The 27,268-nt window shown below is 44.6% G+C and overlaps 1 protein-coding gene across 1 annotated transcript in view; it reads right to left on the bottom strand.

Moving 5' to 3' along the window:
* Window positions 1-5,776: 5,776 nt before the first annotated feature.
* Window positions 5,777-27,268, bottom strand: part of LOC148515089 (adhesion G protein-coupled receptor E3-like) — a 102,409-nt gene continuing 80,917 nt past the window's right edge. Inside the window, exons 11-18 of the mRNA XM_088480437.1 lie at window positions 23,924-24,097; window positions 19,381-19,575; window positions 18,045-18,280; window positions 15,605-15,665; window positions 10,277-10,368; window positions 6,998-7,166; window positions 6,445-6,546; window positions 5,777-6,050 (exon numbers count right to left, since the gene is read on the bottom strand). Of these exons, the coding sequence (XP_088336563.1) occupies window positions 6,000-6,050; window positions 6,445-6,546; window positions 6,998-7,166; window positions 10,277-10,368; window positions 15,605-15,665; window positions 18,045-18,280; window positions 19,381-19,575; window positions 23,924-24,097 (1,080 nt within the window). The 3' untranslated portion in view covers window positions 5,777-5,999. The remainder of the gene's footprint in view (window positions 6,051-6,444; window positions 6,547-6,997; window positions 7,167-10,276; window positions 10,369-15,604; window positions 15,666-18,044; window positions 18,281-19,380; window positions 19,576-23,923; window positions 24,098-27,268) is intronic.

Raw genomic sequence — 27,268 nt, 5'->3', positions numbered from 1 at the left:
ACCTGATTTGGATGTAATTACCCTCAAATTAAATCTGAAAGTCTGCAGTTAAAGCACATCTTGTTTGTTTCATTTCAAAGCCATTGTGGTGGTGAATAGAGGCCAAAATATGAAAATTCTGTCAATGTCCCAATATTTATGCACCTGACTGTATATATACATACATACATATACATACACACACTACAGTATACCGGTGGATGAGATGCCACCGGTCTATATCCCAACTCCAGAAGCCCGGTACAGCACTTAATATAGGCATTGAAATACCAAAGGAAATACCAAAATACCGAATGCCTAAGGATGCCAGCCCGAACGAGGTAAGTCCGTGGGTGCCCTTAGCATTATCTGCAGAGGGGGGCTTGGGGTTGGGGATCCCTGGGGGTAGGTTAGGGTTAGACACCCCCCTGGGAGGGTTAAGTTTAGGGTGTGGTAAGGAGGGTTAGGTTTATGCACCTCCAGGAGGAGGTTAGGGTTAGGCACTAGAGGGGGAGGTTAGGGTTAGGCACCACTAAGAGAGGGTTAGGCATAGGGTACTTACCTTCTCCCTCTGGCTGTCGGCATCAGGATACTTCAAATCCATTCCGTGTGTGCATGTATGCTTTAATAAACTTCAACTCTCTATGGTGTGTGTGTCTTGTGATTATTTTTATATTTCTTTTGCTGTGGAACTACAGGTACAAGCGGGCCCGTAATGTCCCACATGCTGGTACTTGTGGTTCTCCAAGTACCAGCATGAGGGGGAAACTTTCTGGAACCTGTAGTTTCACAGCAAGACAATGGCCCTCATTCAGAGCCGCTCGCAAAATGGGAGCGCTCGCTCTGAATGAGGGCGGCCGCTTCTTCTTTAAAAGCCGGCCTCCTGGCTGCTCACTAAGCTCTAGTGAGTGACCAGGTGATGGTCCCGATGATCGAGACCATCGCGACAATCAGGGCTTGCGACGAGACCCTTGAGGTAGGGTCTTGTCTCCCACAAGCCCCAGGTAGCTTCCTGCTCTAACAGAGCAGGAAGCTAATTACTGACATCACTGCTGATGTCAGTAGGGCTGCCTACAGGAACGCCTCCGTTTGTGTTTCAGCCCCCCGCTTACAAAACGGGGCGACAGCCGCCCCATTTGTAGCGAGCTCCGGATCGAGAGAATTTCTTTCTCGCTCCGGGGCTTGCGCACGCGGCGTGTGTGCAGTGCCCCACCATCAACCCGCTTGCGAGCGCATAGACGCTTGCGAGCGGGTCTGAATGAAGTCCAATATTTTTAACTGTTAAAAAAATAAAATAAAAAAAATTCCCATTCCAGGTCTCGAACCTGGGACGCCCACTCTGCAAGGCGCTCACCCACACCTCTAGCCCACGCATGCCAGCCGTAACGAGAGCTGCACCTGTCGTGTATGTGATGTGACATCTGCGAATTACAGCAAGCAATGTGTACAATGTCAATAGCAAGCTCAGCATGTGGCGGCATTGCATAGAAGCGAATGATGGTGGGGAATGGCGGTGAGTCATACAATTAGCTCACTGAGGTGGGGGGAGGTGGTGAAGGGACTTGGGTGGCCACACATAATATATAATTGGATATCGGTGTCGGAGGATGGGCTTGCTGCCAGAGTCAGTGGTTATAGCCGATGGAAGTAAGGAGGTTGGAGGTGCGGAGGCTGTGCCTCAGGCTTCAAGAGCCAGGAATCAAGGATATGCTATGGCTTGCCATGGAGGGAAGCGTAGGATGGGAAGGCGAGCCAGTGCTCTGGTAAGGTGGAGGTGGAGGGAGCACCGGTCTGCTCTCCCGGCAGTGCAGCTGTCAAATGTCCACTCCCTGGTTAATAAGATGGACGAGCTCTTATTGCTTCTAGGATGAGCTAGTACTGGCATCTCTGGATCATCTGTCCCGTGTTATACAGAGACTTGGTTCTCAGAGCTTATTCCTGATGACTCAGTATATAACTCAAATCACTTTGAGCTGATCCCCGTGACCAAGCCATGCAGGTGAAACCACACATCGGAACCGAACCATAGGATGCCTTACAGATGCACAATATTAAGGCACCGCTACTCCCTGGTTGTATGAGGACAAAATACATGTTGTCCAGTGAGTTCTTATGAAGTGCAGCGATATTGTACATGTGTGTTGCTAATGTAAACGGACTCTGACTGATGTCCTTCTATATGAGCTACTAAGGATACACAGGCGGATGTGATGACTGATTTTCCATACTGACACTAACTGTGATTTATACAGTCAGATGATCAATGAGACGCTGTGTTCTTTTTTTATCTTTGTTGCTAAAAGCATTTAATTCTTTTTGAGCGTACTATACATGCTATGTAAGCTAAGGCAACATTTGTAGATATAGTGTGATGTGATATCTGTATCAATATTGTCTAAGTAACAATTAATTGATCACACCGCACTGGCACTTTTTTGACACATTGCAATGTAATAATAATACAGTAATACATTATCTTTGAGTGATTTTTGACTCTGATGCTATTAATAAGAATATTTTGCTCCTGGCATATACATTATTTGTGAATTTGCTCATCCTCACAATTGATTCATACTGTATACAGTTAAATGTTTTAGATTATTAGGTTCACCGAATGAAAAATGCTAAAGTCCAATATGTTTATGCTTTTTTGTCAGATGATATTGCACAACAATATTAAATGATAAGAAGAGAAAATATGTATATGAGAAACTAATCCTAAAATGTGAATCTTTGAAACTCTTCCCGGATTTAATAATAAGGATTATGTTGGTATTTTTATTTCATTTTATGAGCTTGTTCTTTCTTCCTCTATCCATTTCCTATCAGTGCCGAGATAACTCTTTAACTCTCTCATCAGGTGTCCTATACTCCTTGATCCATTAATGTGGATTGGGCATGACACTTGAAAGCAGAAGCGAATGGCTGCACAGGATTACTGATAATAGCTGCTGTTTCTAGGGGATACTATACAACAGGGATCTCTCACTTCCTATCCAATACCAAGAGGTACGAGAGGAAGCAGCAGAACCTCCTGTTCTCCGCATCCCTGACTTTATTCTGATCTCATTCTCTACTGAAGCAGAATTACACTGATAAGTTTGGAATATATTTAACGAATGAGCTTTAAGATTGATCCACATTTTTTCAGACCTGGGTGTATTTTATAAATTTTTATTACATGTAAAAATTATGTGTTATTCTATGTATTGTTTGTAATATTTTGCCGTCCCTGAGGTATTTAGGAACCCATTTATATGGTCCTATTACCATATGTCTTTCCTTTTGTCCTCTGCACTCAATCACACTTTTCTTTGTCATTTGTACTTGTGAGTTCATTTTAATCACATTGCAGTTGGAATAAAGGTTAAGTTTTAACTATACTCCCATTGTCAGTAATACTGTGCTATCATTATAGAGTCTTTGTGTTAATTTATCACAAGACGTCTAACATATCACAAGCTACACAATAAAGTTCTATAGAACAGTCGCTTGTAAGACCATATCACTACACACTGCTCTAACTAAGTTATATCTGGCCATCTAGGACCAGAACATTTATACAGAAGTTTTCTCTAAGACAATGGACAGGAACACCTTGCTCATTGCATCCAGTCATCATTCAAGGTCCTTGAAGAATTAATTAGCAACATCCCAGATGATGAGGATATCACGCATAACCAGCGATAGAGATAAGCTCAGTGAGGAATTAGATTAAGTCATCAGTAAATTTGTTCAAATAGGTTACAACAACCTAACACAGTTAATAAAAGTAAAAAGAGAAGTTATGGACATTCTGAAACTTCTGAACCCAAGAAGCAGGGAATCTAGAGATATCATACCATGGAAGAGTGACTACACCCTGGCAAGCCCAATTATTAACAGGGCGACTAAAGCCCTTTTGTCCATTGTGGCCACAGACAAACAAATTAATATGAATGTACTGTATATTCCAACGACATAACAGTGAATTTTCATTTAATCTTGAGTCTACCCTTAGTATCCCCAGTACACTTTCTGACATAGGAACATGTTGGTAACACAATTCCCTGTGAAATATATCTGATTGTTCTCTTTAATTCATTCAGTTCTATTACCCTTGTATAAATATTTATAAGATGGGATGTTGCGGTATTACACAGTATGTTTATGTTATGTTTTGTGTCTGCCCCTGCAGGGAGACATGCACCAGCACATGTTGTTACTGGTTGCTACGACAACCGACGGTGTGGCATGGGTAACTGCACATCATCCTAGCCGGACACCAGCGCCCAGCAAGTAAGCAGCCAGGACCGGAACTGGGAGCGTATTGCAGATGGTGGAGGATTACTTAAGGTAATATGTTGTAATTTGCACATACAGTACATGTTACTTTGACCACCAACGTTTCAGAGTATATTACACTCTTTTTTTCAGAGTGACGTGACCTAAATACAATTGACTTTTGTAAAAGACCTGGAGTGCCGATTGTGATTTCTACCTATTTACGCTTATATGGAGGAAGGCACCCGGGCATTTTCTACTCTGAGGAGAGTGACGGTCCACATCTGGAATCTTTGGCCATGTGGATAGTTAGGTGAGGACATATCTGTGTTTGGCGATCTCAAAGAACTCTAAAATATATTTCAAAAACACATCTATAACATTACGATTATTACATCACTGGTGGAGAGGGGATGTCAAGATGTCTGACACCCTTTTCCTGCCACATGTGGCTGTATCTTTTTATCAAGAAATGTGGTATAAATATATAACATTAATGGACTAATTCTTTAGCAATCCCAACAGGGAGATTGATGAGGGAGAATGAGATTATAAGATGGGCGTTTTATTTCTAATGGTTCTTAGCAGTCCTGAGTACTGGCACCTTTATTTATTGGAAATCCCTCTGCCTTCATTGCTAGTCTAGTTTAACACTCCGACCTAGAACTTGTATCACCAGACTAGTTTATTCAAGGCCGTAAATAGGGGTGTTGAAGCGGTGGTGTCACCCAGAACGCAAATCCCTGGATATTGCAGAGTCGCAGCCCCATGGCACCTGCATGTGGCTTGCAGGGTGCCTGGAACAGCAGCCTTCAGCCAGTAGCTCTACTGCAGAAGGACGCTCCTGTCAGGCACCCTGCAGCCTGTGGAGCTGACCGAAACATTCTTTAGATGCTCTGGGCAGTGTTCTCCTCCCCAGAGCCGATGGCACCACCCCCTAGGTGTGGCATCACAGGTTTAGAGTCAGGGCAGCCACAGAGCACTGTGCCACCCTGTTACAGCAATGAGCCCATTCCAGATATATAATAACCAGGGAGGCACTAACCTGGCCGTAAGAGCTTCAGCAATTTCTAGGAGTATTGGTACCTTTTCTTTTCATAGTACTGGCACCTTTTTTCATAGAAGAAAGCTCTGCTAATAATAAGTATGATGACAGTTGAGGGAAGCAGTGCAGCAAAGGGAATGAAGCAGTTGCCAGAGCACTGGTGATCAACATTGTCAAATATAGGTGAGATATCCAGGAAGAACAGGATAGTTTTTAAAGGGTCTATTTTACTAAGCCTTGGACGGATATAAAGTCCCAACCAATCTATCCCTAACTGTCATTTTTCTGCCTGTGACATGGCAGTTAGGAGCGGATTGGTTGGGACTTTATCTCCATTCACTTTATGTCCATCCAAGCCTTAGTAAATAGATACCCAAGTCTGTGAATGATGATGCAAGTTTGAAGGAAAAAGGAAAGATTTATTTATTCAAGTTAAGCAGGGACAAGTGTTGTGAAGTGAATATACATTACACTAAATGAATGGTATCAGGTGGACAGGCTTGGCTGTGAGAGCTGATAATGCAGCTAGGTAGCGGATAGTGATGTGTGTGAGGCTGAACAAGACAAACAGTGGCAGTAAGTTTATGTATTACAGTTGGTCCTGTATATAAAGTTACTATGTAGAGAAGCCCATTACTGTGTTCAGTTAACAGCAAGAATTCTGCAATATGACTGCACCATATAAGCAGTAGTAATTGTCTTTTTCCTCAGTCTAAGGACTCTTTCTGTCGTCCGGAAGTTTAGACATTTCAGACATATTGGTCTAGGAAACAACAAAATTATAATTATTGCTCAGAAGTTGCTGCGTACAGTATGTAAAAAAACCAAAACAAAACATTATCATTAAAAACTAAAGCTGGGGACACACCTATACAATGGTTGGACTGATCACCCGATATCGGCTGATTGGCTCGATAAATACCGTAGAGTTAGCTGATAAACAATGTCAAATGCTCCAGCAACAGTGGAATCAGGAGGTCAGGATTCTTATACTGCTTATACAAAGCGATCCCCGACCACCCGATCCCTTTGAAGAAAGCACACACTGAGCTATAATAGGTCATTATGTACAGGGCACACACTGATCCCATAATCGCTCTGAGGATTGAAGCATTTATTGGATCAGCAGAGCATCCACTTTACAGCTGAACACTTACTGATTTAGAGGCTACTTGAAGAGTTCCACTGACAGATTCATCTGATGCCTGTTTGTTGCATATGTAAAGTCTGCGGAACAGTTTGCAGTACTCTTCCCTCACCTGCAAATTACAAACACGCATATGGATGCAAATTTACAGATGGATATTTACCAATATTATTTTAGAGTAAGATAATCATTTCCGTATTACCATAAATGCATGTAGTGGCAAGATGCAGCTAGGTGGTGATAGTGAGCCATGGATTGTGTGTGGGGCTGGAGGGATCCGCCCACACAGGGAAGAAAGAGTAGGTGTGGCCACACCTAAGGGCTGCTGAGTGGAGTCAGTCCAGGGAGGACTGAGGCAGACCAGTCAGGCTGCACTTGGAGACAGTCTAAGTGGGACTGTGGCAGCCAAAGAGCCCACTGTGCTGCCTGCACTTCCTCTTTTATCTCAATGATCTAAGTCTGATTTCGATTCAGTGCTACATAAACATCATCATATATATTAAAATATTTATTTATATTAATGATGCACAATGATTTCAGATACATGATAAATTGATTTTTACCTGACGGTTGAGCAAACAATACACAAGGAAGATGAAAGGACCCTGAAGGCTGTTACATATGGTAAATAAATAGGATATGACTATGGCTCCAGGTCCAAACTGGAAGTAGCCAATGCTCCAGGTACAGCCAAGAATAAAAAGATGAGCCAGAGCTTTGAATGTCTGTAGCCTGGGAGAGATGATGGACAATTAGGTGAGGGAGAAACGTGCATTAGGTCTTCTACATACTGTAGGCTCTAGACTAGTGGCTCTTACAGACTAACCACTACAAATGTAATAACATTCTTATACTAAACCCCTACTGATTGTTAGATATGTATCTCTCCATCCAACTGACTACATTTTGGTGGCGAATGCTATAATGTCAGTTGAGGGTGTAGCCACGCCCATTTAGTGGTGGGATTGGCTGTATCAGGGAGTGCCTAGGTAATATCGGGAAAGCTGGGTAGTATGGATATGCTCTATATGTCTATCTTATCTTATGGCTGTGCTCACCTTACATAGGTCATTATAGACAACATTAGACTATGCCACCAACAGCGTAATTTTACCAATAATGCTTTTGCCACTGAGAGTTTGACATCGGAGTATAATTAAATGTATCAGCTAAGAGGTGGCTTATAAACTACATTCCCTAAAACTTCAAGTAGTAATTTATAATATATTTTACAAAATGAAAAATAAGAGAAGACTGATGACAAAGAGATCATATCACACAGACAACATGAGAAAGATAAGCATGCTAGCTTGCAAAAATGATCATAAAGGTGTGGGCATGACAGAAAAATATATATTGTATTAAGTCAAACTTAGATAAATCTTTTCAATATTGCATAATTTGTGGATATCCTTCCAGAGGCAAGATAGGTTAATCTGTATCTCAGATGGTTGGTTATTTTTTGTGTTAGAAATAGAATAATGATCCTCTCTGGTGCTCCTGAGATTAAATCTACCTGACGTGCACTGGTGAGGGTGTTTGAGGACAAGCTTCTGAATCCCTTCCAGCGGGCCAATAAGAAACATCCAAGGTCTAAACATTTGTCAAGATGACAGTAGATTGCATTCCAAAAAGTTGCAAAACATTGTTTATTCATTAGCACATTACTAGGCTAGAGTACTAAAATGTCATTGTTATTGTGGTCAGTCGGTGGGAGAACTTCACTGCCAACTATGGAACTCCTGGTGCAGGAAATAAAAGGATGTGGCACTTGAAAGAAAAATGTCTTGTACTATATCTGCAGGGTTATAGTCTTATTGTTTGATGATCTGTAAATTTTATATGCTAGTGCTATAGAACAGAAATTAACATCCATTTTATCCATTGGTCCAAATTATATAATATCAGACCATGCATCTTTTGATTTGCCAGATCACTTCTGGCTTCATTGCAGCTTGTTATTGTGGTTAGATCATAACCTAACATAATGGCCGACAGGGGTGCCGAGAGGGGAGGGTACTAAATATCCATGTCCAGGGTGACTGTGGGATCTGTCAGAGGCCCAAGTCAGCTGTGGAGGAGGAGAAATGCCCGATTGAGCAAATGGTATTTTTATTTTTTATTGAAGTGGGTGTGGCTATGCCCATGTATCATCTGTCCGGAATGGGTATGTAATGCCGGCTGTAAGGATGCCTCCTGTCACAATACAGACAGCGGCATCCCGATGGTTGGTATCCCGACAGGGGTCAGGTAAGTATACTTACCCTCCCCCCCTAACTCTCCCTTCTTGTAGCCTAACCCTAACCCTCTGCACCCTGAACCCTAACCCTCACAATTAATTCCTGAACTTAAGTCCCCCTCCTTCGTGCCTAAACCTAACCCTCCCCCCTTAGTGCCTAAACATAACCCCCCCACCAGTGGTGCCTGACCCTAACCCTCCCTCCTAGGGGTGCCTAACCCTAGCCCACCCCAAAAAAACTTGTGCTAACCCCGCTAACTGCCCTAAACCTAACCCTCCCCCTCCGCGGCTAACAGGACTGGCACCCCAGACTTGCAACATTCGGGCAGGCGTCCTCCTGGATTCCAGCGTCAGGATTAAGATAGGTGTCTGTTTTTCGATGCCTATCTTACCTCCCTTGTCGGGATTTCAGCATCGGCATAGAAACCGGCAGCCTCCGTCCACCAGTCTCTTGACTACATCCCATCTGGCCTACTGTATTTCTCGGTGCCCTGATGTCCAATAGTGGTGATTTTCAGTCCATACAGTATTATCTGCCATGGCCCATAATGATCCGGTAGGAAAATTAATGGCATTTTGGCTAGTTTGGGGTCACTCAGTCTGTAATATTGAACATATGTGACCATCTTTAGAATAGACTGTACCAATAAACAAAGTAATTGCCGCTCACACAAATGATGCCTTCCTACTCATAACTGAGTTTTTACAAATGCGTGACCATGCAAATGTGTCACAATTCTAGATTCGCCTGTCATGATATTGCTGCACCTCAATTCCCATTGTAATAAACTGTGGACAAGATACTTTTTTCTATTTGGCATTTTCCTATTGCCCCATCTTGAGGCAGGTACAATACATGTTCAAATACAGGTTAAATCGTCCGTGACCCACTCACCTTCAGATAACTGAAGTATGGTCTCAACCTGTTGCACTTCAGAAATATAGGACGCAGTCAGACTAGGGTTAGCTCTGGTCGAGTCGAGGAGCGTAGTCAAACAGACGTCCTGGTTTTCGCAGACACAGCCGGTAAGTAACAATCCAGCTCGGCAAGCTGACATAACTCTTTCTCTGTGGCATATTTATTATAATATGGAGTGTGCCTCCGAATATTAAGTGTTACAGGTTTAGGATTCTGTTGGTCTGGTCCAGGACACTTGGGTTTAACTGAGGTGCAGGAGAGACGAGAAGGATGTATGTAGTTCTCGCTCATGGGGTACACAGGTAACACAGAACACTAGTGGCATGGAATAAAAACCACTGCCCGGAGTTATAAAGGAATATGTACCTGGAACCGAGGAGTGTCAGCCTGAAACCTTCTGGGTGTGACTTGGCCCATTGACCTAATATAGGCCAGAAGAGGCAACTTCACACTCCAGGACTCTGCATTGATGGTAACCCTTTGCTTACGGGTGAATTGTTTTCAGTTGTGCAAAAAAATAAAATAAAAAACTATTGGTATTCTATCTTCAGAACAATAATGTCTGTATACATCAGATAGGCATATCTTATACATGTATGTGTGATTAAGCTATTACATAATATAGATGTTCAGCACTACACATGACATTCTCTATAAAACTGACCTACAATGTCTTATACTTACCAAGTGTTCTTAACAGTGGACACATTGGTGTTTAGAGATGCAAGCTTCCTTCGGAGGCCCAAAACAGTGAGGACCAAGAGGGTAGTGTTCACCTGAGAGAGTTTGAACGAGAAACAAGGAAAATATAAAGTACCAGAGGCCAAAACAGCACAATAAAGGGGAGCAGAGAACAATGTATCTACAGAGACATTTAGCAAATTTTGTTTATTCAAATATGTGATGATTGAGATACTGTAAAGAGGAAACAACTCAACCTACGGCTTACCGTATACATATAATAAAAAAAATAGCTGTATGCAAATTATTGTTGGCATCGTAAAATATTATTTTTTCTGCAAACTGGGCTCTGGTTACTTCTATGTTCACCTTTACTTTTTACTTTGCACACTTTATTACTGTTGTTTATCTTACTGGCCATTGTTGGAAATATGTGTGTACAGGTTTGTAGGTGTAGCAGAGCCCCTGCATACACCAGCGAATGTCCTGAGACAAGGAACAGCCCAATTTCTTAACAGTGGAGTGGTATTATTGGTGTTATTTGAGATACAACTATACTGTTAAACACTGATTTGATGGACTGTAGCTTGAGTGGAGCAGGGTGATATACAACTCACCTGCCGGTGAGTGTAGCTGGTGACCGGGTAGCGGTACAATGATGCTGGAAGGCTTGGTGGGTGGCTGTAATACTGGGATCTCTCTGGAGCTAAGAGGGAGACTACTGTCTCCCTCTGTGGCACTCAACACAGTGACAAGATGGTGCCGCGCATGCGCAGTAGCTAAGTCGAGTGGCCATCTTTGAACAGGGACTGTAACCTCCCTGAGGGAAAAAAATTAAGTGTGTGCAGTATCAGTCTACACTTTCAACACCCCCCTCGCTATAAGCTTCTCTATGTTACATAAACATTCAATCAAAGCTCTTCTGTAGCAAACTGTAAAATAATGAGAGTTAAGAACATAAGAAAACATCAACAGATCATGTGACTCTGGTGCAATCTTCTTGGTAGACACATCAGCAAGAGTCTCCTCACTGACAGCATGGACCATAACAACAGTCTTTTGACCCACAAACTCAGCACTGCTGTCGCTTCATAGGGCCGTATTCAATTAGCGGCGAAAACGGACTTTTTTTCACCATAGGCGAAAACAGCTGTTTTTCACCAAAAAAAGGGCAATATTTTCACCCAAAAACAGGCAAAAACACAATTGGCGAAAAACTGGAGAAAAGTTTTCTCCATCCCAGTCCAGGCGGAAAAAAAAGCAAAATTCCTATTTTTGGCTAAAAATGTAGGTATTTCTTTCAGAACCCTTTGGACACCCCCTTAATTATAAATTACCCCCCAAAAATGTATGTAAGTTGCGCACTTTGGCGAAAAACGACCAAGCAAAAATTTTGGTTAAAAAAAAAATGTTGAAAATGGTTTTAATGTATTGGGTCTAATATTTTGGGGGCGCTATGGATGTGTGAAGTGTTTTAAACATCACACGCGGCCACAGCTGGCGGTTTTTAAAAATTTTTAAAATTGCAATTTTACGACAAGAAAATATACTTGCACCCATTTTAACGTACCCCCAATTTACGTGGAACAGTAATTTCCTGGAAAAAAAATTGCTTTGTATCATTTTCAATTTTTTTTTTTTCACCCAAAATTGCACGGTTGTTTTTCACCAAAGTGCGCAACTTATGACATTTTTGGGGGGTATTTTATCATTAGGGGGGGATGTCCAAAGGGTTCTGAAAGAAATCCCCACATTTTTAGCCAAAAATAGGAATTTTGCATTTTTTTTTTCTGGGTTGGAGAAAACATTTCTCCAGTTTTTTTCGCCAATTGCGTTTTCGCCTGTTTTTTGGCAAAAATATCACCTTTTTTTGTGACAAACGGTAGTTTTCGTCACTGATTGAATACGGCCATTAATGTCTTTCACACTTGTGACTTTTGAAACTTGCAAAGTCTCTTTGCCTATCTTGGACTTCGACTCAAACAAGTCAGATCTTGACTCTGATTACTGGATGTCTTGAGGTTCACAGAATGCAATATTTACGACATTCTGTACAGTACAGATGTGTCCTCATACATCTGGCCTCCTATTTGCATCGCTATGCAAATAAGATGCATTTGAATGGAAAAGTCACACGAAAAGGCAATCGGAGCTACCGAGTCACACGGCGCTCACATGTTATGTGTAACACTGCTCCTAGCGCATGGAGGATAGATGTATGTGGACACATATGTACAATTGCTGACACCTTGTGCCTGTAGCTATTATGGTCCCTTTTATGTTTGTACAGTACACTTTCCTTTAGCGAAGTGAACTCTATGACCTTTCTGTTCTAGGATACTGATGGCTATAAGATTTGTTCCCATTTCTGGTACATAAAACACATCTTGGATATCTGTGACTTTACTTCTAGTCCCAAATTTCAGGTGGGTTTTAATTGTTCATATTCATATTGTTGTAGCTGTAAGTACTTGATTGCCAATACCTTGTGATAGGATCAGATTTGATTAACTTGGTGAACCATTCCACATTGCATATGAAATGCCTTGTTGCACCTTAAATCAATGTACCAACAATCTTTTCTGTAGTTATCTGTAACAGGATTGATTCATCATTGCTTTTGCATTTCTTGCTTTGCATAGGATGCACACTCTTTTGCATGCACTCAAATGTGTTGTGACCTATTTTGTGACAATTATAGCACTTGAATTTGAAATTTCAAAATTTTTCACTTTTTGTGTGTAATGCAGTGGTCTCAGCACTTGTGTCTGTGGTCAACTTTTCTTTGCCTCTAACTCTACAACTAGGAAGTCAAACTTGGGAGTTAAAATATGTAGCATTGCCATAGCAATCTCTTCATCATCTACTTTCACTCCAACAGATAATAGTTGCTGAGAAACAGACATCATTTGGTCTATGTAATAATCACTCTTACTGCTGCATTCAAATAACTTGATATTGTACTATAAACATCTCAAATTAATTCTTCTCATGAGACCTCCATCTTAGTATGCTGCCTGCAGTGCTATCCACATGTTATTTGCCGACTCCATCCCATGTATAATAGAGTATACATGTTGCTCTACACTTAAGTCTATAATACCATGGATTTCTCTATATTGTCTGGCCTTGGATCTACACCTGGGTTACTGTGACCTGCCACAACCTTTCACGCTCTAATTGAATTTCCATAGCAAACTTCCACTCTTTAGCTTGATTGTGGGTGTAGCTCCTGTGTGTATGCTTCTCATAAACATACTGTATCTGTGCAGCTTCTATGCACTAACCATCTTCTGTGCTGTCACACTGCACTGGAAACACTCTGTGCTGTCTTCATTCTGTGTTTTGTCCAGCTTCTATTTACGGGCTAACTTTAGTGCCGACACATTGCACCGTAAATGCTCTGTGCTGTCTTCACTCTGTGTTTTGTGCAGCCTGAGTCTTGCATGTGCAAAAGATGTGTGCTGCTGTGGGTATTCTAGTAGCTTGGAGCCTGTATGCCTTATACTTGTGTCCCTGTGCCCATAACCTGTTGGAAATAGGTGTGCACAGGTTTGTAGGTGAAGCAGGGTTTTTGCAGAGTTGCCACGGAGATAATATGCAAATGCTCGTCTTAGCCTTCAACTTGTGTACTAGCGAATGCTGAAATGTACAAGCCCTGAGACACCACTTTCAGTACCTGTGGACAGTGTAATTCCACCAGTGGCTAGGAACGATCGGCCAAAAGCACACCATCCTTTCCACCATCGATACTTACACCAGCCTATTGCAACCGTAGTGTCTCCTTGTAAAATTGCCCTAAACATCACCTACTGTATGTAGCTGCAGCTGCAGCTCTGCATTTGGGAATGCAGCCGCACTCACTGACACGCTCATGACACTCCTAAAACACGCTGCCCGTGGAGCAGCCTTTTTTTGCATTTACTTTAACCCATTAATGTGAAAGAGGGTGGCAGAAATGTGCAGTCAGTTGGTACTAGACTAGCCTGTGTGTTTCTCTTATCTGTGTTTCTGGGTGTCAACTGGGGGCAACTGGGCATATGCACGGAAGAGAACTATCTTATGGGAGTGATGTGGCTGTGTAGGCAGAGAGTTGTATCCTATTCTGATAAGTGTATTTGCCCATTGGGCGCCTATTTCAGTAATACTCGTATCTTTGTCACCTAGCATGGGGTAGGTGTCAGTGTCGATGATAACGACTCTCAGGTATGGAAAAAGTGGGGCGCTGCGATGCGTATTCATTAAGGCGTACGTATAAACACAATGGCGCTCCATCTGCAATCCATCCGTATTTCCCACGTGGCCACGTCTGGACCTGTGTGAGCCAGAGCCCACAGACTTATACTCTATACCACCTTGTAAAACAAGACCGTTTGTAATTTGAATGTCCTGAATAAATCCCAACAATAGCAACATTGTAAATGCTCTTCTGTTCCAATATTATCCATTACCAGCTGCACACTTCTAGTTGTTTTACATATAAAAGTTTCATTCTTTTTTTGAGTATTAAACTTATTCAGCATACACTATATTAATCTGCAAAAACGACTCATTTATCAGATGAACATATACAACAAGGCTTGTAGGCAGAGGATCTCCCTGCAGGGGATGTAGTTGACATCTTGACAGTCGGGATGCCGGTGCACAGAATACTGGTACCGGGAAGTATTACGATTATCGGGAAGGTTAGGGTTAGGGGTTAGAGTTAAGCACTAGGGGGAGGGTTAGGGTTAAACTGTGGGGGAGGTGAGGTTAGGGTTAGTCTGCAGAGGGGGAGGGTAAGGGTTAGGCTGCGAGGGGAAAAGTTAGGGGAAGGGTTAGGGGTTAGGGTTAGACATAAGGGGTAGGGTTAGGGTTTAGCTGCAGGGGGAGGGTTAGGCTGTGGGAAAGGATGGTTAGGGGGAGAGTTACGTGATAGGGTTTAGGATTAGGCACTAGGGGGAGGGTTAATCTGTGGGGGGGGTTAGTGTTAGGCTGTGGGAAAGGAGGGATAGGGGGAGAGTTAGGGGATGGGGTTAGGCAGCTTAACTTTGGGCATCGGGATTCTAACAGTCGGGATACCGTTGTCTGTATTCTGACTGCCGGCATCCGCTGGGATCCCGTACCCAATCCCTTTGAAGTCTAGCTGTGTCATACTGTAGAATACTGGCTACTAGCCACCTGTGATGCTATTGACCTCCCTCAAAAGGTGAACCTGTGAGTAAACCTTTTCCTTAAAATATGCCAATACCCACTATATTTGTACCCAACATACTGTAAATAATTGGCAGACCTCTACTAAATTAGGGAAAGAGCAGGTGAGGCATACAAAGTATAATACTATGTACTCACAATGATGAACACACAGACTGGACCAAGGAAACTCCAGATGAGATGACTACTGAGCCAGCAACTATAGGAGAGAGCAGAGAGACACAGTCATCTGTTACTGTCAGGATGCCCATCACTGACCTGCCACATACTGACATCTTACAGTATAACCCATCTTGGAGCTCTCAGTGCAACCACAGCAAGGATTTGGCCATAACGTGAATTTAAGTCTGGGAACGTTTGGGGGAGGTAACAGAGGTAAAGGAGGAGTGTAACTTTTTAGTGACTTAGAGGGAGATTTAATAAAGCTTGGAACGAGATAAAATTGGAGATAAAGAGCACCAACCAATCAGCTCCTAACTGTCACTTTACAGGCTGTGTTTCAAAAGTGACAGGAGCTGATTAGTTGGTACTATTTATCTCCAATTTTATCTCTCTCCAAGCTTTATTAAATCTCCCCCTTAGCATCTGATTCAGAGATGGCGGCTATTGCCAGTGCTGCTGCAAATTTGTGTTGTGACTGTTTTGGGGGCAGCTCACAGACTGCGATCCCATGCACAGAAAATATGGCTCTGGCATCTCAGTTCCTGCTGCCATTCTGTGGGAAAATAGGGTTACTCAGAACTCTGATTATGGACTGATCTGTGACTGATGCTGCGTCTTTGGACTTGCAAAGCCGTCACTGACGTCTCAATACAAGTGTGTATACACAGATGGTCTGATTCAGACCCGCTCGCTAGGATGTGTTCGCACGCAGCCAGCCGATGTTTACAATCTGCGCATGCATACGCATCGCAGTGTGCGTGCGCAAACCAGTGCAAGCGGTCAGGAAGCGTTCACTCGCTGCGCATAGACAGCTCGGCTGAGTGAGTGACAAGACGAGCCGTTTGTGGGTGTTGACATGGGCTGGCCGCTAAAAACGTGGGAGCAGAGGTGAAATGAAGGCATGCCTGAGCGTCTTAACACCGTTTCAGTGTCGTGCGTAATTAAAAGGCAGCGTCATAGTACACATCACTTACACTGAAGCGCTCGCAGTGCCTGCGGTAGGGTATGGTCAACCATAAGTACTGTGTATGCATCCGATTGTACTCGATGTTACCGATGGTTGCATACTCTTCCTTGAGATGACGTGCGCAAGTGGGCGTCTTAAGGCTGGTGGGCATCTGCATACACAGAGCGATCGCACGCTGAGACACAGTGGGCATGCTAATGCCTTGCCGAATTTGCATACGCATCTAGCGAGCGGGTCTGATTCGAGCCCAGAGACCCACAGTCTCAGGAATGTATTGGAAATTAACTGGATGTTCCTGGGTGCTGACTGGGAGGTGCACTGTCTTATGGGAGTGGGCTTGTCGCATAAATGGTTAACTTACACTGGAGGCCATAATCTGACAGAGGATCTGCAACTAGCAAGGGGCTGGTGCAAGTTTCCATGATACGTTCGATGGTTGTGTCTAAAGATGCATAAAGTGTCCTTCCCAGTCCTTACACATCAGGAACCACTGATGTACATAAGGTATACTTGCCGACATTCAGCTCTCTCCTTCCTTGATGTTTTGGGGCGGGGAAAGTGCCATGACCGCATGATCACGTCATCGTGTCCCCCACTCGAAAATAAAGGCATTGTGAAGCAGGGGATGGAGCCACGATAACGCGATTCAGCGTGAATCGCGTCATCGGGCCCCCCTGCTGCGGGGGTTCTAGTAGTAGTCCAGGGGGCAGGCGGCAGCCGGGAGGCTTGTCTTCCTTTCCGGGGGGTCGGGAGCAGCACCCGATATTCGGGAGACTCCCGACCAAATCGGGAGGGTAGGCAAGCCTGACATAAGGGCATATAGTAGTATTTAGCATTAAGTCGCAGACACAACTGCAGCAAAAGAGGCACACACAGACGCCACTGCGTGCGACTCAGAATCAGCCCCTATATCAATGGTTCCCAAACTCGGCCCTCAAGACACCCTAACAGTCCAGGTTTCTAGCATATCCATACTTAATCACAGGTGACTTAATTAGTACCTCAGTCAGTTTGATTATATCGTCTGTGCACAAGCAAGAATATCCTTAAATACTGGACTGTTAGGGTGCCTTGAGGACCGGGTTTGGGAACCCCTGCCCTATATGTCTTCCCTGTGATAGGGCTGTGAGTGCTGGGATTGTACTGTGAACCTCTTGTTTCTTATTCATGTAAAGTGTGTTAGCCATAGCAGTCCTGTGTATGTTTTACACTTAATGTATAATTTGCTTACTTGTCTAGTTGATTTCATGCCCAATAAGAGATGCTGGGTGTGCAAGGATAGTACATAAGGCTGCCTCTTGGCAAACAATCCAGCTGGTACCACAAAAGAGATAAACATCAACCCGATTTCCTCACACGGGATCACTACATATGTAACATAAACTAATACTGTGCAATATGTGACAACAGAATAGACTAATAGAGAATAGAATAATGAAACCAGCTTACAGTTCCTCTGTTCCATATTCATGTGGGTGTAGCACTGCAGAGATCCCCACAATCACAGCAGGAACCCCAAACCCAACAAGACACATCAATGGAAGGTTTGAGCCTTTAGAAGACATATAATTCAGCGCTTGAAGGTTACGGACAGTCATGTAGAGCAGGAGACTCTCAATAAACATCCAGCAGAATGCACCAAGGAACAGGAATTGGATCGCACCAGCAATGACTGAGCAGAGGACCTGGAGCGTGGTAGACAGGAAATGGATTTAAATGTTTGTAATTGTTTTTATGCTTGTGAGTACAAAAATGTCCTGACCCTGAGGAGGTGATTCAGAGGTGGCTGCAGTTGCGGCCACTACTTTGGCTTTATGCTAATGCTGCAGCCAGTCCATGGCTGGATTAAGGGGGGGGTGACAGGGATGGTTGTCCTGGGGCCCCCACACACAGGAGGGCCTCCACACAGATGCCTGGCAACAGGGGGACTAGGGTCACAGGTGGACTGTTGCCTGTGCTGCTGCATGATCAGCAGGGCGCAGGCAGATACCTGTACGGGGACAGTCCGGGGAACCGCGGCGCTCAGTAACTTTATTGAACAGGCGGTGGCCAGTGCAATAAACTTTATTTTGTAACTGGGGTGGGAGAAGCACTGGGCTTGAGTGACAGAAGGGGTCTGTGAAGGGGGCACTGTGGCCATATTGGAAGGGGAGAAGGTAAAGGGCCAAGTTATTGGAGGGGGCCCCCATAATTTAGTTGCCCCAGGGCCCCCACAAGCCTTACTCCGGCCCTGCCTCTGGCTGATGTGCAAATCCGCCAATGTGCGTACAAGATGCACTCCATCGATTGCACCATTGACAGGTGCAGAATGTCCGAGTGACCATAGCCACCGATGTTAGTGCAACCACATCTTTATAGAAGCAGTCACTGGCACAGACACGCCTGCGACAGATAGCCACCCTCCCCAGTTACAGCCCAGAAATGCCCATCAGAATTTCATGGATCTCCATGCAATATTGATCTGTATCTCCTGGCGGTAACCATCGGGACGCATGCACACTGTGTCAGGGACACATGCTGCTTCCACCACTGAATCCCCTCCTGAATCTAATCCAAGAAAACATTACGACAAGCCCATAGAACATCATGCTATCACGGCCTATGTACGAGTGACCTCCTCTATGATAGGATGTACGTGAGCTCACATGCACAAGCAACTTTAAGCATTTGTAACCTTTACATTTATATAAATGCTGTGAAACTTGTTGTAAAAGATAATTATTAGGAAGTTTATAGAAACAGATGAACATATTGCACCAGTAGATGATCCGGGCGAGACAGATACCTTATTAAAGGTTTGCTTAATCCCCACAAGAAAGAGAAGTTGTCCCAAGAAGAGACATCCACACAGAGCTGTCAGGGCAGAGGTGTGAGCAGTCCTCAGAGACCTACAGACGATGAATGTGAGAAGAGACAGAGCCAGGCACGAGAGGGATATACTCAGGCCAATGAGAGAGACCATGGTAAGACTACTGTGTGTCTGTGGGGGGAGAAAAACATAATTTTATCATATACTAAACCATACGACAATGTCTCATAGCACAAAACAATAGATCATGTAGTAGAGAGGGTGACATGACATAAAGGGCCTGAGTCAGGGATCGGCGCTGCTGTGTGTGTGTAGTGGTGTCTGTGACTTTATGCTAATGCTAGTAGCAGCACGCCCGATGGTGTACAAGCCTGCGTCTGACTGTGCAAGGACTGAGACGCCCATTTTGAGTGTCTGTGCACACTGTAATATTATTGGTGCATCTGTAGGTGCCACCATTGGTTGCCAGGAACGCCCTACACTTTTCCGATACTGCGCATGTCAAATGCAACTGTGCCATTGTGCGTGCACGCCATGCAATGCAGGCGGCGTAGGAGTTTTTAGGAACTTTCGCGCATGCGCAGTAGAAAAAAAGTCAGTTGACTCCATGAACATTGGCACAGCGCCCACCTCTGAGTCCGGCCTAAAATGGGCAATCCACGCTCTAAAAAGGAAACACAGATACAGTACAGTACATGTGATTAAATTGTGAACTACTGTAGGTATCACTATTTAAAGGTTGACCCTGCTCATAATCACCCATTAGTAGGTTAGAGAGAGACACGTTAATGGTTCTTAATAGCCATGTGGGTAGTCAGAGCTAATAGGTTATTTAGGGGGAGATTTAATAAAGCTTGGAGAGAGATAAAATTGGAGATAAATAGCACCAACCAATCAGCTCCTAACTGTCACTTTACAGGCTGTTTGAAAAATTACAGATAGGATCTGATTGGTTGGTGCTATTTATCTCCAATTTTATCTCTCTCCAAGCTTTATTAACTCTCCCCCTTAAAGTGAATGTTTTGTCATTGCTGACTCAGTCTTCCCATATGTAAGACGTGAGACTGAGGGGGTAATTGAGTCTCTCTACTAGAGGTTATCTGACTGCTCCCATTGTCCTTTAGAAACTACTGCCAAACATGGCAGAGCCAATAGCAAGGGGGATGGGTAGCTCCGTGGAACCTGCCCTGTTGGGTCAGATCAACAGAACTCCTTTTCTGAGCAATGTAATACCGCTACCTATAGATCTCTGCCTGGAGAAGTGACATATGAGGGGCTGGGGAGTCTGGTACTGAGAGCAATTTATCGTTTGTGATGGATCAACATGTTGAGGAGCTACTGTATAAATGCCAGTATATGTCCAAGAAAGGCAAAAGGCAGTAACAAGTTCTAGTGGCTGATGTGTGCCTGCTGATGGGGTGACATACGATGTGGGCTGACCTGCTGCAGTCTGGCAGGAGAGCTAACCAAAGATGGATCTATAATCAGAGGGGGAAATGAATCACATCTTCTAAAGAGAGATAAAGTGGAGAAGTTTCCCAGCAACCAATCAATCAGCTTCTAGTTAGCATGTATCAACTACATTTCTATAAAATGTTAGGTAGAAGCTGATTGGTTGCTGTGGGCCTCTTTTCCACTTCTCTTATCTTTACAAGGTTTGATTCATCTCCCCCAGAGACTGGTAAAGTCTCTGGGCCTGATTCAGACCCGCTCGTGAGCGCTGAGCGCTTGCAAGCGGGTCGATGTTGGCCCAGTGCGCATGTGCACAACGGACCCGGCTCCGTCGTGTGCATGCGCAAGACCCACATAGCGACGGCCAAGCCGTCGCTATGCGTCTTGTACCAAAGGGGGCGTGCTGTCAATGGTGAGTGACAGCACGCCCCCTTTGGTGGGCGTGCCAGGGGTGTGGCTGCCCAGACGGAGGCGTTCCTATGGGAATACCTACCATCTGGGGCCGGCCCCACTGACATCGCAAGTTGATGTCAGTGGGAGTGCCTTCGGCTCTGATAGAGCCGAAAGCACTCCAGGGCTTGCGGCAACGAGATCCTACCACAACGGTCTCATCGCAAGCCCGATGGTCGCGATGGTCTTGACCATTGTGACCATCTTTTTGGCCGCTCGCTATAGCTGTGGGTGGTCACCCACAGCTATGCGAGCGGCCAGGAGGCCGCTCTAAAATTAAGAAGGACGGCCCTGCTTCAGAGCAAGCGCTCTGTCAGAGCATCCGGCTCTGAATCAGGGCCTCTGTGTGTATGTGTAGGAGGTTTGCTTGTAAGGTAACTGAGGCCATTATGGTTATCAGAGGTTATTAGGGTCTAATTCAGAGCAGCATGCAGCACCGATGTCCACGCAGTTGAGCAATGTTTTGCTATGGCACGTGAGGGAAAACCCCTGAAATCTCCTATGGCGCATGCGTTCCCCAGAGTGTACACACAGAGGCGCTGCTCTGACTGAGGTGCATGGTATCAGAGATGGCTTGTAAAAGTGCTGCTCACATCGGAGGCCATTCTCGGACAGAGAAACTGCAGCTGCCATAGGGCTGGTGCAAGTTTTATGGTGCATCTGATGGTCCATCTAAAGACGGATCAATTAGTAATTCAGAGTCTACATACGCTGACAGTGAGCGCCTCAGTCCTTGCACATTGGGACGTATGGACATGCACCAGGGAAGGGCTTTGTAGCGGCATTTGCATAATGTCGCAGACGGGAGACCACCTATAGACGCAGCCGCACCGTGTCTGCCTCCATCTTTGAATCAGGCCCTTAGCTTAGTGGTACTGAATGTGTGAATTTCTAATAAATGATGGTTATACTTACACCCATCACAAGTCCAAGTAGCTGATCCTGCACCCATCCTGCTAGCGCTGCAGATAGACTAACTGGTCTGAGCAGTTCTCAGGGTAACAGAAGTTTTGCCCAAGTGCATTCTGGGTGTAATCCCCGCACATTTCAGGGTATTGTGACAGTCACACTAGTATGGAGGCCAAGAACCTTGGATTTCCAGTCACAAGCCCAGAAAGACATGCCTTTTATTCAATGACTTTCCTATTTATATGCTAAAACTTCTATTAATAATGATCATTTCGTAAATTATAATTTAAAACAAACACAATGAATATTATTATAATCATTATCCAGTCATCAAGCCATGTTGGATAAATGTAGTATCCTATGATTGTTTAGAGTATAATAGAAATTTATTTTCATACCTAGGGCCCATTTATAAACTAACAAAAATACCAGCGGCAATTTTTGTTTAATATCACTGTGATACAAACGAAAATGCCACTAATACTTATTAATACTTACCCCTCCGGCGAGGTCCCGCGAAGTCCAGCTAACTCTGCGTCCTCGGCGAGGTGCTCCGCTGGGCTACTAACATCCTAACGCTGCCAGCAACAGGCCTCCAGTGTAATGCGCATGTGCGATGGTCCGTCTGGGAATGTGCATAACATGGGGACCCGGCAGTGCCTGGAAGGCTTCGCTGAAGCCGGTAAGGCTCCGTCGGGTCTCCATTGCCGGCAATGGTGACTGCATCGCTTTCGCCATTTAAAAGATGGTGAGAGCGATGCTGTGAAATCTTAGATTACCGGTGTTTATTAAATCCAGAAAGGTGGCATAACTGCTATAGCGAGCGCTAAAGGGGTTATGTTTCGTTAATAAATGGAGCCCCATGTAGGTAATAATATTGTACAGTAGTATGATAATGTCCAATAGTCAGCTAACATTTGGGGGTATATTTACTAAAGTATTGGTTTTTAGAAGTGGAGATGTTGCCCATAGCAACCAATCAGATTCTTGTTAACATTTTTCTAGCACCTTCGAGAAGATAATAGCTAGAATTTGATTGGTTGCTATGGGCAACAGCTCCACCTCTGAAAACCCACACTTTGGCAAATATACCCCTTGGTGTCACAAAGTCCTATGTTTGTGCAGGCATTCGCTATGTCGGGAAGCCGGCGGTCGGCATTGCGTCCGCCGATTTCCCGAACGTATACCTTTGTGCAGAGTGTAATTGAACTGTGTTATGAATATAACCGGAGGTCAGGTCACATTTTGTATAGAGTGTATTAGAATTGTATTGTCATGCTGGGTAGATATAATGTCTTATGTTCCAGTTGGATGATTTCTGTCTCCTATATGTTATCTACACTCCTGTTTACCCCATACATCCCCCGCTAATTCTCCCTACAGTATCTTCTCTATTTTCCAAATTATCCCCTCAAGTTAAGCTTTCTTCTAATTTTATCTTCAATGTTCCTCTTGCCCTTTGTCATTCTATATTTATCAAATGAAAATACTTTTTTTTTTTATTATCCAATATCTGGCTCATGTTGTGGCCACACATTATGTAATATGAGGCTAATTCCAATATAATTGTCAACCTTTTGGTAAGTGTGACACTATCAAGCTCTACTCAGTGACTGAATGTGTATAGCAGTGCATCATATGGTTTCTTTTTACTGTTAATGTGTAATTGTGCTGGTTGTTAAATTAACATAATTTCCAGAACACGAACCTTAATCACAGCAATGTCATGTGGTGCCATGATAACAGCAAAGCTTGACAGGTGTATGCAGGAACATGTGGTGTAATCATTATTATAAGAGGTAGTGATACATCCTGTGTCCGACCAATGACGCTCTTCAGTGTCCCAGAACACACATACGGACTTATGACGAGGTTTGATAGTCTGAGAGAAAAACAAAACAATAATTTAGACAATTCAATGACAATGGCATTCTTCATTTAACTGTATTCACCCCTTGCACACAGGAAGACAGCCAGTATATGGAGCAAAACTAATTTCATGAGAATGTAGCCTGTGTATTCAGGGGACCCGACAGCTCTGCCGGGCTTGGGTACTGGGAGGGGGTATGGCCAACACAGAGCCCCATTTATGAACAAACATAAATGCCAGCTGCATTTTCCGTTTAGTATCACAGTGATACAAACAAAAATGCCAAGGGTATTCATCAATAGTCCTCCTTGTCGGCGAGGTCCTCCGATCGGCTGCTGGCAGCCTAACACTGCCAGTTACGGGCTCCAGTGTAATGCGTATGCACGACGTTCTGTCAGCGCATATGCTTGGCACTGTTACTCGGCGGTGGCAAGTGCAAACAGCTGTAAGCTTAGATTGTTGAATACAGAATAGATGACAGGACATAGATGACATAGCTAAAGGGGTTATGCTTCGTTGTTAATTGGGGCCCTAAGGAAGGTGTGGCCAGACTCCCTCCTGAAATAATGGAAACAATAGATTATGTTACACGGCTGCGTATGGTGTCCGGGGAGAGAGGGAGCGGATTTGTGTAATCGCTTATTCTCAGCACATCTCGCAGGGAGACAGAGGCTCTGATTCAGAGCCGGACGCTCTGACAGCGCTCACTCTGAATCAGAGCCGTCCTTCTGAATTTTAGAGCGGCCTCCTGGCCGCTCGTATAACAGCACTGAATTAGGTCCAGAGTACTGACTACTGCAGAAGTTAGTCCTTTATCTCCCTACCTGAAGTACTGCATCAGGGGTGGGGGCTGCAGGACCCGAACCCCCGCTGGGCCCCTCCAACAGGGCCAAGCCCCCCCATCCTTATCGGCAGTCATGTGTGTATTTATTAAGACCTGGTAACATAAATGAGGCTTGAGGGACTTTGTGCCTCTTGCCTCATAGATATTACTGGTTCCAAAAGACAGTGGGGGAGATGTACAGTACTAAGCTCTGAAAAGTGATAAATGACCAGCCACTCAGCTCCCAACTGTCATGTTACATACAGGCTGTGTTTGAAAAATGACAATTGGGAGCTGATTATTTGGTAGCTAACACTCTCCATTTTATCACTTTCCAGAGCTTAGTACATCTGGCCCTATATTCTGTAGCCCACAAAATTACTTAGCCCATTGTGTGTAGGTGATAAGTGTACTGTAATAAACAATTACAAACAGTTGCAGATTTTATCTAGGGGCTGCGGATTGCACCACCATCCTCCCCCTAGCCCCTGCACCCCACTCCACCTTAGCACAATCGATTTGGTCTATTTACTAAGCCTTGGATAGAGATAAAGTTCACAGAAATAAATTAACACCAACCAGATCCCAACTGTCATTTTTCAAACACAGCCTGTAACATGGTAGCTGATTAGGACTCGATTCCCGGCAGCGCCTGGCCGACAAAAGCAGAGTTCCCGGCAGCGGGAAGCCCGACAGCGCTGGAAATCCCGATCATCGCTAAGGTAAGTATAAACTAACCTAACCTAATCCCCTAACCCTCCTTAGGGGTGCCTAACCCTAACCTCCCCCCAAGTGCCTAACCCTAATCCCCCCTCTAAGTGCCTAACCCTAACCCCCCCCTTCCCCGCTGATAAACCTAAGTCCCCCGGGGGATGCCTAACCCTAAGCCCCCCGGGGGTGCCTAACCTTAACCCTCCCTCCCCCTAGCCTAACCCTAACCCTTCCGGGGGGGGTGCCTAACCCTAAGTCCCCCACGGGTGCCCTAAACCAAAACCCTCCCCCCCCGCGGCTGTTCGCTTGCGGCGCCTGGCATCCCTTCGATCGGGATGCTGGGCGCTTGTCTCCCGGCGTCGGGAAAATGACAGGCGTCTAGATATAGACGCCCGGCATTTCACCCTCATCAGGATATGACAGTCAGGAAGCCGGCTGTCGGTATTAAGGCAGCCAGTTTCCCGATTGTATACCGCTGATTAGCTGGTACTTTCTTGTCTATTTACTAATCCTTGGATGGAGATAAAGTGAACAGAGATAAAGTTCTAACCAATCAGCTCCTAAAGCTGGGTACACACTGACAGATACATTGGCCGATCGATTGATCGGCCAATGTATCTGCTGGCTGTCAGGCAGTGTGTACCCGCGATATGTCGGTGAATGTCGGCGTTCACCGACATATTGCATTGGCTGAGCTGCACAGCCGATGGACAGATATGTCTGCAGACATATCTGTCTATCGGCAAGTGTGTACGAGCAGCCTGCAGACCGCCCGTAAACACACAGCGGCAGCCGCAAGGAGGGGGGCGGCACACGCCCCCCGCCCGCCGGGACACACCCCTGGTCACCAGGACCCGCAGATGATGGCCGTTCAGTGTGTATGAATGACCATCATCTGCAGATATATCTGTCAGGTGTGTACCCAGCTAAACTGTAATTTTTCAAAAACACAGCCTGTGACATGGCAGTTAGGAGCTGATTAGTTGGGACTTTATCTCCGTTCACTTTATCTCCATCCAAGGCTTAGTAAATAGCCCTCTTACCTTTATGTATGTCATGTATGTATGTATGTATATATGTCTTTTACAACCCAGTCAAATTTTAATGTTTATTCGTATTGTTAAGCGCAACGGAATTTGCTGCGCTATATAAGAAACCGTTAATAAATAAAATAAATAATAAATAGACCACTCCTCTCCTCGGTGAGGGCAGGCACAGCAGGGAGCAGGAGACAGTCTCCCTGTGTAGACCGGCCCTACGGGGAGCAGTTAGCTGTGTAGTGGCTTCCTACTGGAAGCTCTGCCTGCTAATCTTACACAGGGCTGGCAGTCTCAGGGGGAGGAAACTCATCCCCATTTGGGAGTCGGTACTGCCAGCCCAGCAGGAAGCCCACATTATTAAGGTGCGTACACACTAGACGATAATTTATATGATTCGCCCGATTTCGACGCATCGGAACGACAAATCGTGTAAAATATGTCCAAATCGTGAGTGTCCACTCACGATCACGATGCTGATGCGCGTACCCGCTGGTCGTACATCGCATCTTCAGATCTTGCCTACTGCAGGCAAGATTTGCCAATCTCATACATGATTTTGTGCAGATTGTTCGTGTGTTGGCACTGACGATCTATCGCACAAACTATCGT

Source organism: Taudactylus pleione, unplaced genomic scaffold (assembly GCF_031769625.1).
Source record: "Taudactylus pleione unplaced genomic scaffold, aTauple2 ptg000253l, whole genome shotgun sequence".
Classification (NCBI taxonomy): Eukaryota; Metazoa; Chordata; class Amphibia; order Anura; family Myobatrachidae; genus Taudactylus; species Taudactylus pleione.
This window is presented reverse-complemented; position numbering and strand designations above follow the sequence as displayed.